Source organism: Sander lucioperca, chromosome 16 (genome assembly GCF_008315115.2).
Source record: "Sander lucioperca isolate FBNREF2018 chromosome 16, SLUC_FBN_1.2, whole genome shotgun sequence".
Taxonomy (NCBI): Eukaryota; Metazoa; Chordata; class Actinopteri; order Perciformes; family Percidae; genus Sander; species Sander lucioperca.
In genome coordinates, this window is record NC_050188.1 from 45,001 (window position 1) to 58,078 (window position 13,078).

The following is a 13,078-nucleotide window of genomic DNA, read 5'->3' on the forward strand; positions in this document are numbered from 1 at the left end:
TGTGTGTGTGGGGGGGGGGGGGGGCAGATGCTCTCGCTCCTCTCAACACTGGTGCACGCGCTCTGACACACGGGCCCGCGCAGTTTGGGCTATATATGTTATTTCTGGTAAAAAGAGAGAACACAGACAGACAGCGCCATCTGGTGGCGGTGACACGTGTCATCAGCGTCAGTCAGCGTCCACTAAAAGTTCTGTTGTTGCTGCTGACAGACTCAGATTATTATTCTAAGTGTCTGACAACATTATGAAAGGATCCCTACAGAGATAGACCTTTTAGTTAAAGAGTAAGATCCTTTTAGTTTAACATAAAAATACCCGCGAAATTGCCTTCGCTATACCCATCAGACTCCATGTAAATAAACAGTAATTTAAGCATCTTAAAACACACTTCATTCAAAGTCAACAGAAACAAAATAAAAGTATGAAAAGCAGTTTTGGGTCGTCTTTCCACTTTTCCAACCATCACAACTCTAGTTTTGGTTGAAATAAACACACAGTTTACCGAATTACATGTGACAATATGTTGGCTCTACACATGCTAAATGTATTGCTTTTTTAAATGGAGTCTGGTGGGTTTGGCGCTAGCGACTTCAGAGCTGTTTCTAGTTAAACAGAAAGGTCTTAAAGAGGTTTGAAAGGTCTATCTCTGTAGGGATCCTTTCCATAATGTTGTCACACTTAATATACATAATGAATAATAATCTGAGTCTGTCAGCGGCAAAAACAGAACTTTTAGTGGACGCTAACTGAAGCTGAACATTTGTCCTAAAGGGTTACATTGCAGCCCTGTTCACATTGAGCTACAGTGCTCAATACATAATAATCTGAGTCTGTCAGCGGCAAAAACAGAACTTCCACGTCCACTAAAAGTTGTGTTTTTGCCGCTGACAGACTCAGATTATTATTCTAAGTGTCTGACAACATTATGAAAGGATCCCTACAGAGATAGACCTTTTAGTTAAAGAGTAAGATCCTTTTAGTTTAACATGAAATCACCGTCACCAAACTACACCAGACTCCACGTAAATAATCAGCACTTTTAGCGTGTATAGAGCCAGCATATTTCCACCAGACTCCATGTAAGTAATCAGTACTTTTAGCGTGTATAGAGCCAGCATATTTCCACCAGACTCCATGTAAATAATCACTACTTTTAGCGTGTATAGAGCCAGCATATTTCCACCAGACTCCATGTAAATAATCAGGACTTTTAGCGTGTTTAGAGCCAGCATATTCCCACATGTAGTTTTATTCTTCTTATTCACATTCCTCTGCTGCCCGCTCAGTGTCAGCTGCAGAAACTCACATTTCTGATATAAAAACTTGAAAACGGGTCAAATTTGACCCGAGGACAACACAAGGGTTAAATAAAGGCATGTGACACCACACTCCTGCAAAACCTGAGCTTGCAGAACACCAGTTCCAGTTCCTCCAGTAGCTGAACTATGATTTAGTATCATTTCCTGAGCACAGCCCCAAATTCAGGGGGTAAAGTGGAAACAAAGCAGAACCAGAGACTAGCCTTTTTCCGACCAAGTTGTTCCAGGAACGTAGTTATAGGAAAAGTCCACTTCTAAACAGTTCTACTAACTACTCGCCCCCAAAACCGTTTTTTCCATTTGCATTCCCACTGGCCAAGTGGCCATAGGGACTGGTAGGAGGGGTAAGGGAGTGATGTAAGCTCGGCAACGGTCTTTATCTAAATCTATAATACTAAATCTAATAATAAATAATTTATTTAAACAAGTCTCCCGAAGAGAAAAGGGCATCTCTCTCTCTCCCCCGCCTCTGCCTGCTGCGCTGTGGAGGTGTGTGTGTGTGTGTGTGTGTGTGTGTGCTTGTTTTACTATATTCGTGGGGTCCAAAAACCGGGAGTCCAGTATACTTGTGGGGTCCCGACAGCTTTGTGGGGCCAAAATGCTGGACCACACAAGGTTAAAGGTCTGTTTGTAAGTAAGTAAGTAAACTTTATTTATATAGCACCTATCACAGACAGAGTCACAAAGTGCTTTACATGCAGCAAGTTTAACCATTTACAATCATACAAACATAAAAACAATGATAGTTCAGTCCAGTGAAAGCTTGTCTGAATAGGAGTGTCTTCAGCTGTTTTTGAAAAGAAACGATAGAATCGGCCACACGCAGCGACAGGGGCAGGGCGTTACACAATTTGGGAGCAACTGCCTGAAAGGAGCGGTCTCCCCGAGTTTTAAGGCGGGTTTTAGGGACCATCAGGAGATTTTGACCTGAGGAACGAAGCGTGCGGAAAGAAGAGTAAGGGGTCAACAAGTCAGCGATATATTTCGGCGTCTGTCCATGTAGTGCTCTAAAAGTTAAAACTAAAATTTTATAATCAATTATGTATTTTACTGGAAGCCAGTGGAGAGTAAACTAAATCGGGGTGATGTGTGTCCTTCTGTTTGTTCCTGTTAAAAGCCTGGCTGCTGCATTTTGCACCAATTGAAGACGGCTCAGAGAAAATTTATTAAAACAAGTAAAAAGAGAATTACAGTAATCTAACCGTGAAGAAATAAAAGCATGAATGATCATCTCCATGGTAACTTTGGGCAGTATTGTTCTCGATTTAGAGATATTTCTCAAATGATAAAAACTGTTTCTGACCAACTGTCTAGAATGACCATCCAAAGACATCGATCGGTCGAACAAAACACCAAGGTCTCTGAAGCTCAGCTGGAAGGAGGAGTCCAAGGAACAGAGGTGTAGTTTAATTTGGGGTAGTTTTTGTTCTGGAGCAATGATCAAAGTTTCAGTCTTTTTTGTATTCAGTTGTAAATAATTGTTGTATAACCAAGTCTTGATGCTTGACAGACATTCCAATACATCAGTTAATTTACCGAACTCTGATTCTTTGAATGAGCAGTACAACTGAATGTCATCAGCGTAAAAGTGGTAAGACACATTATTAAAATGACGGATTATTTCACCAAGAGGGCTATTATACAATAGAAACAAAAGAGGACCTAAAACCGACGTTTTTGAGGGTTAAGACTTGGTTTTAGGATTAGGGTTAGAATTAGGTTATGGTTAGGGTGAGGGTAAGGGTTAAGGTTAGGCATTTAGTTGTGATGGTTAAGGTTAGGGTAAGGGGCTAGGGAATGCATTATGTCAATGACGGGTCCCCACAAAGATAGTGAGACGCACTTGTGTGCGCGTGCGTGTGTGTGTGTGTGTGTATGTGTGTGTGTGTGTGTATGTGTGCGTGTGTGTGTGTGTGTGTGTGTGTGTGTGTGTGTGTATGTGTGTGTGTGTGTGTGTGTGTGTGTGTGTGTGTGTGTGTGTGTATGTGTGTGTGTGTGTGTGTGTGTGTGTGTGTGTGTGTGTATGTATGTGTGTGTGTGTGTGTGTATGTGTGTGTATGTGTGTGTATGTGTGTGTGTGTGTGTGTGTGTGTGTGTGTGTGTGTGTGTGTGTGTTTGTGTGTGAACATGTGTGGGGGGAGACTGGACTTTTTCCAAAGTTTTGGGATTTTTTTTTGGAGAAAGATTTCGACGTGTTTGTTGCCTTTTTCCAAGTTTTTTTTGGGATAATTTTTTATTTGTTTTTGTTGCCTGTTTTATCGTTTTTTTCTCATTTTTTTTTTTTTTTTTGATAATTTGTCTCTGTCGCATTTTCTGACATTTTTTTCTTCATATTTTGACTCGAAAAAGGAGACAAAAACTCTTTTTTCGGGATGTTTCTGATAAGTTCCATAACGTAGGTAGAAACTGTCTATAAATCATTCAGGGTTGATATTCTCCGAGTCCTGCCGGTCCAGTGACTTTAGTCTCTGTACTCTGGAGCCAGTCTGGGAGTGAGCAGGTTAACGGTCTCGGTGGGAGCGTCCCCCGTCTCCAGAGCTCTCCCTACGTTCTGCCAGAAGACGCCCGTGTGTTGGCCGGCCTGGGGCCAGCTCAGGTAGGTGCGTCTCTTCACCAGCTTCCTCACGCGGTAGTACGGAGACAGCTGGTGGGCCGGGATCTCCTCCAGAAACAGCAGGACCAACACGTCCTTCTGCTCGTCGAACAGACGGAAGCTGCAACAACACACAGGACAGCAAGGGACAGCAAGGGACAGACCAGAACAGCACGGGACAGCAAGGGACAGACCAGAACAGCACGGGACAGCAAGGGACAGCAAGGGACAGACCAGAACAGCAAGGGACAGCAAGGGACAGACCAGAACAGCATGGGACAGACCAGAACAGCATGGGACAGCGAGGGACAGCAAGGGACAGACCAGAACAGCAAGGGACAGCAAGGGACAGATCAGAACAGCATGGGACAGCAAGGGACAGCAAGGGACCACAAGGGACAGACCAGAACAGCATGGGAAAGCAAGGGACAGCAAGAGACAGACCAGAACAGCACGGGACAGACCAGAATAGCACGGGACAGCAAGGGACAGACCAGAACAGCAAGGGACAGACCAGAACAGCACGGGACAGACCAGAGTAGCACGGGACAGCAAGGGACAGACCAGAACAGCAAGGGACAGCAAGGGACAGACCAGAACAGCACGGGACAGCAAGGGCCAGACCAGAACAGCACAGGACAACATGGGACAGACCAGAACAGCACAGGACAGACCAGAACAGCACGGGACAGCAAGGGACAGACCAGAACAGCAAGGGACAGCAAGGGACAGACCAGAACAGCAAGGGACAGACCAGGACAGCAAGGGACAGACCAGGACAGCATGGGACAGCAAGGGACAGACCAGGACAGCATGGGACAGCAGGGGACAGACCGGGAGAACACATTTAGAGGGCTGGATTAGTTTGGGGAGGCTGTGATAGAAGAGCAGGTATGTATAATATATTATACTACATTATACTACAATTTGATTTAACTTTGTTGCACTCTATCCGAGTACGTATATATTGATAACGTCCCATCTTAACAAGATACTTCAAGTAGCTACGAGGCTTCTGAGCTGCTGTCTAAAAACATAAAATTTTGTAGAGGTTTCATATGTTTTTAACAAATCGATTTGAAGTCCTTCAAATCGAAATCGTTACCTTCTCTGGTTTAGATACAGTACCAGTCAAAAGTTTGGACACGCTTTCCCATTCAAATGAATGAGAAAGCGTGTCCAAACCGATGTCCGTCCCCTTCCTCTGTCTCTGTGTTGGTGTTCTAACCTCCGGTGGATTTGTGAGGACTATGGTTAACTGCTCCTCAGATCTCTGCAGGGTAAATCCAGACAGCTAGCTAGACTATCTGTCCAATCTGAGTTTTCTGTTGCACGACTAAAACTACTTTTGAACGTCCACAGAACCAGAGCACGTTTTTCTCCCATCCAGGAATGCTGTGTGGACTACAAAATTGTGTTGAGACAAAACTTACGTACACCCTTGGATTGAACGCAAGTATTATAAAAGTGAGCACCCCCCACCTGGCCAGCTGGATCTCTCTGGAGCACCACTCGCTCTGCAGGTAGCGCTGGCTGATCACACAGATGGTCTTCCTGCTGCCGTAGATGGCGTCCGTAATGTTGTCTACGATGGGTTTACCTGTGGGGGTAGTTCAGACACACTGCAGGAAAACCACATTGACTGACTTCTACCGTAGAAGAGGTTGGTGTCCATGTAGGTATTTGTTCGGACCCAATGGGCAAAATGCGTTTTAGGATGGACATTCAAGAAAACATATGAACACCTTTGCCTTTAGCTGTTTGTTTGAAGTGTACCAAACGTTTTAGTTGGATCTTTTCTGGGGTGCCTGAGTCCATTGTGCAAATTTAAACGTCTTTGGGTTGTTTACACCTTGAAAAATGTACAGATGTAACCAAGGGGGTAAGCTTCTCCTCGGACCGCGTAGCTCCTATGGCGCCATTTTGATGCTACCAAGCGATCACCCGACGTTAGCATCACATTGACTGCCATTCATTTTGACGTCACTTTGACAGAGAATAACTTTACATCTGAAGAGTTTAAAGACTCTATTTGTCCATTGTTTATTTCTAAAGAAACACGACAATGTATAAAAGGCTCCATTACCTTGTACCTCACGCTATGGCTCCATAGCAGATGTTTTTATAAAAATAGGCTAACGATTGGGTCATAACCACGAGACTTACTGTCGCATTGTAGAGGAATTACCGTATAGTACAGGAGAAGCTCTCAGGCAGTTTGGACTTCCATTAGCTGTTTAAGTTTAATTACTAATGTTAACTATCATTTTAGTGATCAATAATTAGCCTGTGTCTATGTTATCTCCTTACATATACCTACGCTCTCCGTCTCTGCTAGATTGGGAATGATTGAGATTTCTCTTGGCACAGCTACCAGAAGACTTCCAACTTTCAGACAGGTTGCTCACGTCACATCTACGTCTTCAAGCTCAGTTGGAGGCTGCTCAGTAACGCTCAGCCATCACCGGAAAAGTGACTTCACTGGTCTCCGTCCAGAGACACGGGATCTGTTGGTCCATTATATATATATATATATGGATGTAACCCTATTTGAGGATTTACGGTATAAGAGTTTGGTGCCATTTTGGTAGTTTTTCGGACCCAATAGACAAATGTTTTGGATTTTTTGGTTGGATCTTTTCTAGGGTGCATGAGTCCATTGTGCAAATTTAATCATCTTAGAGTTGTCTACACCTTGATGACATAAGAGCAGTTGAGAGTTCCCAGTCACAAATTCTTAAGACACGTTCTGAAAATGCTTCTTTACTTTGTTTTATGTGCCAAGCATGAGTGTAGGAAACATTGAAAACGTGGGTGGGACAATCTAACAGAGGTCTGGGGGTTCTCCCCTGGAAATCTTTTAACAAGGTAGATGTTTTTTCCTGTATTTTGGTGCCTTTCAACAGATGTTGTTGAAAGGCACCGGTACTTGTTCCCTTCCTTATAAGAGCCTACGCTCAAAATGAGACTGACTTTGGAATGAACGAACGGTTGGAACGAACGGTTGGTACGAACGAATGGTTGGAACAAACAAACGGTTGGAGCGAACGAACGGTTGGAACAAACAAACGGTTGGAGCGAACGAAGGGTTGGAACCAACAGTTGGAACGAACGAACGGTTGGAACGAACAAACGGTTGGAACGAACGAACAGTTGGAACGAACGAACGGTTGGAACGAACGAACGGTTGGAACGAACGAACGGTTGGAACGAACGAACGGTTGGTATGAACGAACGGTTGGTATGAACGAACAGTTGGTACGAACAAACGGTTGGAGCAAACGAACGGTTGGAACCAACGGTTGGTACGAACGAATGATTGGAACGAACAAATGGTTGGAGCGAACAAACGGTTGGAACCAACAGTTGGTATGAACGAACAGTTGAAACGAACGAACAGTTGAAACGAACGAACAGGGGTGGGAAATCTAATGGAGGTCTGGGGGTTCTCCCCTGGAAATCTTTTAACAATGTAGATGTTTTTTCCTGTATTTTGGTGCCTTTCAACAGGTGGTTTGATACTTTTATCTGGCTATACTAACATGAGAAAAAGATATTTTTGTTCCCTTCCTTATAAGAGCCTGCGCTCAAAATGAGACTGACAATTTTCACGTGATAGTCAAGAGACCTTAACAATTCTCTCAACTTCTGTGACACACTTTTGGACAGTCTCTCGAAGACCTTCTTGGTGTCGTAGTCAGTTTTACGCAGTTGTTCGGACCCAATGCACAAATGTATTTCAGGGTGGACATTTAAGCAAAGATGGTATGGTTTGGAGGACTTGTTGGAAGACAGACTTTGTGTAAGAGTTTACCTGGTTGGAAGTCTCTGTGGTGCAGACAGAGTCTCCAGCCCTGCTCTCCTTCCAGCGCCGGAAGCATCTCTTGGTAAACCCAGGCCTCGTCGTCAACATTGTAGGAGATGAAGGCATCGTAGCGAGGATGAGCTCCCGCCTTCCTCTTCCTGCTGTCATATAGGAAGGCCCAGAAGAGGTGGTAGGCGTAGGCTAGCTGCCATCTCAGAAAGTGGTAGATGAAGGATGCGAGGAGTGTAAGAACAACCACACAAGTGCTGGAAATGAAGCAGAGGAAGCTAATGTCCATCCAACAGGACTGGATGTCAATGTCCAGAAGCTTGTTTCCTTGTTCAGCCAAAGGGAATGAACAGGTGTACTGGTAGGCGTTAACAACCTGAGTTTGGTTGTTGTTCTTCACCCATTGGATAAAGCCAGCGTTAGAGCAATTACAAGTGAAAGGGTTACCAAACAGATCGAGGTATGTTAGTGCAGGGAGAGACTGGAAGACCGTCTCATCGATCACGGTTAACTGGTTCTCTCTCAGTGTCAACCAGCTGAGTAAAGACAGATTGACCTGGGACAGAAAATCCAAAGATCGGAGTTTGTTTCTGGAAAGATTGAGAGCTTGCAAGTTCAGGATTGGCTGAAACACTTGGGGGTTGAAGACTTGCACATCACTTTGAGTTATCTGAAGACTCGTTAGGTGGGGAGTGTAAGTAAATGTGTCTGGGTGAGGCGACGCTGTGAAGAATCTATCTGCTGCAAAGTACTCCAACGACTTCAGACCCCTTAGAAAATCAGGTGAGATTTCATAACGCCAATCATTATTTTGTATCACAAAACTCTTCAAGAAAGGTAACTGAACAACGTGAAAATGTGTCTCGTTGCTTTCATGAGAACTTGTGCTTTCAAACGAAGACGTGAGATGCAGTTGGAGATTTTGTAGGTGCTCCATTCCTGTAAAAATCCTTGACATGTAAGACATTTCGTAACAAAAGGGTGTAACACTAAGGGTTTGAAGATTGTCCAGTCCTTCAAACGCCCCCTCATGTGCAACATAAAATGCATTTGACTCTAAATTCAAAGACCTGAGGGAAGTTAGGTCTCTAAAGTCGCCTGTTTTGAGCTGCTGCAACTTATTCCTGTTCAAATCTAAAACTTCTAGTTTCTGTAAATTCACTTTGAAGAAATCGAATAGTACGTGAACTTCATTTTCGCCGATGTTTAGCACTTTCAAATCATTCAAACCTTGAAAAACGCACCCCTTGACTGTTGAAATGCGATTGCCGTTGAGATTTAGATTCACTAATCGTGTCAGATTTAGGAAGTCAGAGCAGCCTAGTTCACTGATGACATTCAAACTCAGATCCAGGATTTCGAGCGTTAAGACGCCCCTGACGCCCAGAGGCACTCGAGGCAGCGAGTTCTTTTGCAAATCCAGACGTCTGAGCTGTTTCATCGATCCGAGAGAAAACTCGCACAGCTCTTCTAGATAATTATATGATAAATCCAGCCAAATAACACGAGAGCAAGACTGCAGAAATGTTTCATTAATGCTGACAAAGACATCTCCGCTCAAGTGAAGACTTTTTAAAGCAGGAACTTGGCAAGCAATGTCCACCAGATCTTTATTTCGCTCAGTCTCCATAAAGCTCAGAGACAGTTCCTGCACTGACTCCGCACTCTTCAACATCGCTCTGTACATCTCACGGCTAACATTGAATACATACAATTCCAAAAAAGTTAGGCTCCGCAGAAACATCGGGTCCGGTACGTGCCACTCGAAGCCGGTAGCGGCGGTTAAATGGATCGTCTGAAGATTTGGAAACGCGTTTCTTTTAATACTGAACTTTGTCAGTTGATTGCCAATCATCCACAGCGTCTTAAGGTTTGATTTATTAAAAGTCAAAGGCAAATCGTCTGACTGAAAGGACACAAAGTCGTTAAAATCAAGGATTAGTTCACTTATGTTTGGTAGTTGTAAGATCGGCGCGATGTCGGCCATTTGATGCAGGCGGTTATATCTTAGCACTAATGTCCGTAAGCTGATTAGAGACTTAAAGGCCAGCGGGGAGATGTATGTGATATTGTTTTTCTCCACAGACAAAGTAATCAATGCCCACAGTCCCTGAAACATGTGGTCCGTTAGGTTTTGGAGGTAGTTTGCACCCAAGTCAAGCTCTAATAACTCAAACTCCAAATCTGAAAAAGCTCCATCGTCAATCTGGGAAATCCAGTTATTTTCCATTTGTAAATATCTGAGCTTTGATAAACCGCTCAAATCTGTCGTGTTTATCTTTGCAATGCAATTGGAGTTGAGATTCAGAGATACTGCACTTTTGGGAATGTCATCTGGAACGGCTGCGAGGCCACGATCCATGCATCCGACCCAAGTCACGTTGTTAGAATAATCCACGGTGCAGTTTTTCAGCGAGTAAGCCAGCAAGGGGTTAAAGTTAAAAGGAAGCAGAGCAGACAGAAATAAGATGAGGGAACTCTGAAAGAACAGAAACCGACTTCCCATCACCGACATCCTGATCTAAAGAGAAAATAAGAGAAAACAACTCTAAGTACAGACTCTCCAGCCAGAGATATACTACATAGTAGTATAACTTTATTTACAGACTCAAGGTCCAGATATAAAAGTACACATAACATATTATAAGAAGGGTACACACAAACATACAGACATACTAGATTACAGAGATACTAGACTAGTTTTTACTAATTAAGAATAATTTCCAAACTCAAGTCTGTCATATAATGATCTGGAAAAAGTCATCCATGCCTTCATAACCTCCCGCCTAGACTACTGTAACTCTTTCTACTTTGGTCTCCCTCTGACTCTGGTGGCACGGCTTCAGATGGCTCAAAATGCAGCAGCTAGGCTGCTCACGAACACAAAAAAGCGTGAACACATAACACCTGTCCTAGCCTCCTTGCACTGGCTTCCAGTTTTAAATCTCTTCACGCCCTGGCCCCCAGCTACATAGCAGATATCATTCATCCCCACGTAGCTCCCAGGTCCCTCAGATCCTCCAGCCAAGGCCTCCTCCATGTCCCACGGTCCCGGCTTAACCAAAAAGGTGACAGAGCCTTTTCTGTTGCTGGCCCTCAGCTGTGGAACCGACTGCCACCTGACATCAGAAGTTCCCCTTCAATTGTGATATTCAAAGCCAGGCTCAAAACTCACCTTTTTACATCGGCCTTCCCGGCATCTTAATGGTCTTATCCTGCTACGTTTGTAATTGTTTGTCTTTTGATGTCGTTGTAGCCTAAATCACTGATTTGTAAGTGTATTTTATTTTTATTTTATGACCCTGTGGCTAATGCACTATGTACAGCACTTTGGTCAGCGCGAGCTGTTTTTAAATGTGCTATAGAAATAAACTTTACTTACTTACTTACTATACTGCCTACCACATATTACATAACAGGAACATACAAAACATGCATACATACATATACAGACATAAAAATGGCTATGCACAATACTTAGAGCATATACAGATGCGTGTTCCAGTGTTTCCAGTGTTTGGAAGTACTATATCTGGTATCTGCACTAAGTGCAGGGTTGGTTAAAGCAGTTAAAATTGTATTCTTTCACTCTGTTAATTGGCACCTGAATCTGTACATAGAATTCCTGCTCTGAAAAGAGATGTTTTAACTTGCATACATGCTATATGTTTGTTATGCTAAAGTAAAAAAAAATTGTTCAGCTGTTCACTTTATAGTAGGGCTGGGCGATAGGGAGAAAATCAGATATCAAGATATTCTTGACCAAATACCTCGATATGGATATTGCGGCGATATTCTAGGGTTGACAAATGGTGCTTTAACAAAATATCTTCACACTTAGATTTTAGATGAATAATCATCAGTGTGTGCGTGTGTGTGTGTGTGTGTGTGTGGTACCTGTCTCTGTGTGTGTGTGTGTGTGTGTGTGTGTGTGTGTGTGTGGTACCTGTCTGTGTGTGTGTGTGTGTGTGGTACCTGTCTCTGTGTGTGTGTGTGTGTGTGTGTGTGTGTGTGTGTGTGTGTGTGTGTGTGTGGTACCTGTCTCTGTGTGTGTGTGTGTGTGTGTGTGTGTGTGTGTGTGTGTGTGTGTGGTACCTGTCTCTGTGTGTGTGTGTGTGTGTGTGTGTGTGTGTGTGTGGTACCTGTCTGTGTGTGTGTGTGTGTGTGTGTGTGTGTGTGTGGTACCTGTCTGTGTGTGTGTGTGTGTGTGTGTGTGTGTGTGTGTGTGTGTGTGTGTGTGTGTGGTACCTGTCTGTGTGTGTGTGTGTGTGTGTGTGTGTGTGTGTGTGTGTGTGTGGTACCTGTCTGTGTGTGTGTGTGTGTGTGTGTGTGTGTGTGTGTGTGTGTGTGTGTGTGGTACCTGTCTATTCTAGGGTTGACAAATGGTGCTTTAACAAAATATCTTCACACTTAGATTTTAGATGAATAATCATCAGTAATGTGGATATAATGTCTAAGTGGGAAAAGGCAAATAATAGAACAGCTGGAACAGTCTGTTTAGTTCAGAAAAGTACATCACGTTACTGTAATGCAGCCTTTAACAAGAGCAGCCGTTACATTTTCCTGATGCTACTTACAGACTTTTACGGAAGTAACAGTTTCACGCAGGACTTTAAGTTGTAACGGAGTATTTTTTACAGTGTGGTATTAGTACTGTCTTTAGCCCCTTCTCTAAATACTATCTGAAATGTATCGGACAGCTTCTTACCAGTTGGATGTTGGACCCCCAGATAAATGGATTTGGGCGCCGTGGCGTTGGTGATCTGACCGCAGCGACAGAATAAGACCGCGGAGTGGAAAGAGGAACATGTCTTCTGAAAGGTCAGCAGCTTCTCTGTTACATTTCCTGATTACTAAAAGACTTTCGCACATTGTGACACACACAGAGACAGACAGAGACACACACACACACACACACACACACACACAGAGACAGAGATACACACACACACACACACATAGTGCGTCTCACTATCTTTGTGGAGACCCGTCATTGACATAATGCATTCCAGAAAAAAGTCTAGGATTGCTGTTGTTCGTTTAATGTGTATTTTCTCGTTGAAATAGCTGAAAATTATTAGTTTTTTCATTTAAAGTAAACGTTCTAGTTTATGTTTATGGTTGAAACCATTTTCTTTATATGGATACAATATAAATTGGCAGCGGGACGTTAAACTGAATTTATTCATTTGATCAGAGCATTTTTATTAGATCTGTTGAAATTCTCGAGAAGCCAAACCCACGTCAGGCGTTCGTCCAATCAGCTGCCGGTCAGGGGCGTGGAGCATCAACCGTGGATGTATGACGTCGCGACATCGCGCTTCAGTCGTAAAGCTCACACCTGAATTATAA

General features: G+C 43.5%; 1 protein-coding gene across 2 annotated transcripts; it reads right to left on the reverse strand.

Annotated features, from left to right (window-relative positions):
* Positions 1-3,653: 3,653 nt before the first annotated feature.
* On the reverse strand, positions 3,654-12,546 carry LOC116050027 (toll-like receptor 13). Of its 2 annotated transcripts, XM_031300087.2 has the most exons (4): positions 12,435-12,530; positions 7,727-10,247; positions 5,395-5,512; positions 3,654-4,033 (listed from the first exon to the last, which is right to left on the reverse strand). In XM_031300087.2, exons 2-4 carry the CDS (start codon positions 10,239-10,241, stop codon positions 3,781-3,783), a joined length of 2,886 nt encoding a protein of 961 aa, XP_031155947.1. In that variant the 5' UTR covers positions 10,242-10,247; positions 12,435-12,530; the 3' UTR covers positions 3,654-3,780. The 2 variants fall into 2 exon arrangements, with proteins under 2 accessions (XP_031155947.1, XP_035849123.1); XM_035993230.1 differs by lacking the exons at positions 3,654-4,033; positions 5,395-5,512 and adding an exon at positions 7,361-7,593 and having other exon boundaries at positions 7,643-10,247; positions 12,435-12,546.
* Positions 12,547-13,078: the final 532 nt, after the last annotated feature.

Coding starts and splice junctions, on each gene's coding strand:
- LOC116050027 (XM_031300087.2), bottom strand. CDS start 10,241: ATGTCGGTGATGGGAAGTCGGTTTCTGTTCTTTCAGAGTTCCCTCATC. Junction 5,513..7,726: donor CCACAGAGACTTCCAACCAG/GTAAACTCTTAC, acceptor CTACCCCCACAG/GTAAACCCATCGTAGACAAC. Junction 4,034..5,394: donor AGAGAGATCCAGCTGGCCAG/GTGGGGGGTGCT, acceptor GTGTTGTTGCAG/CTTCCGTCTGTTCGACGAGC.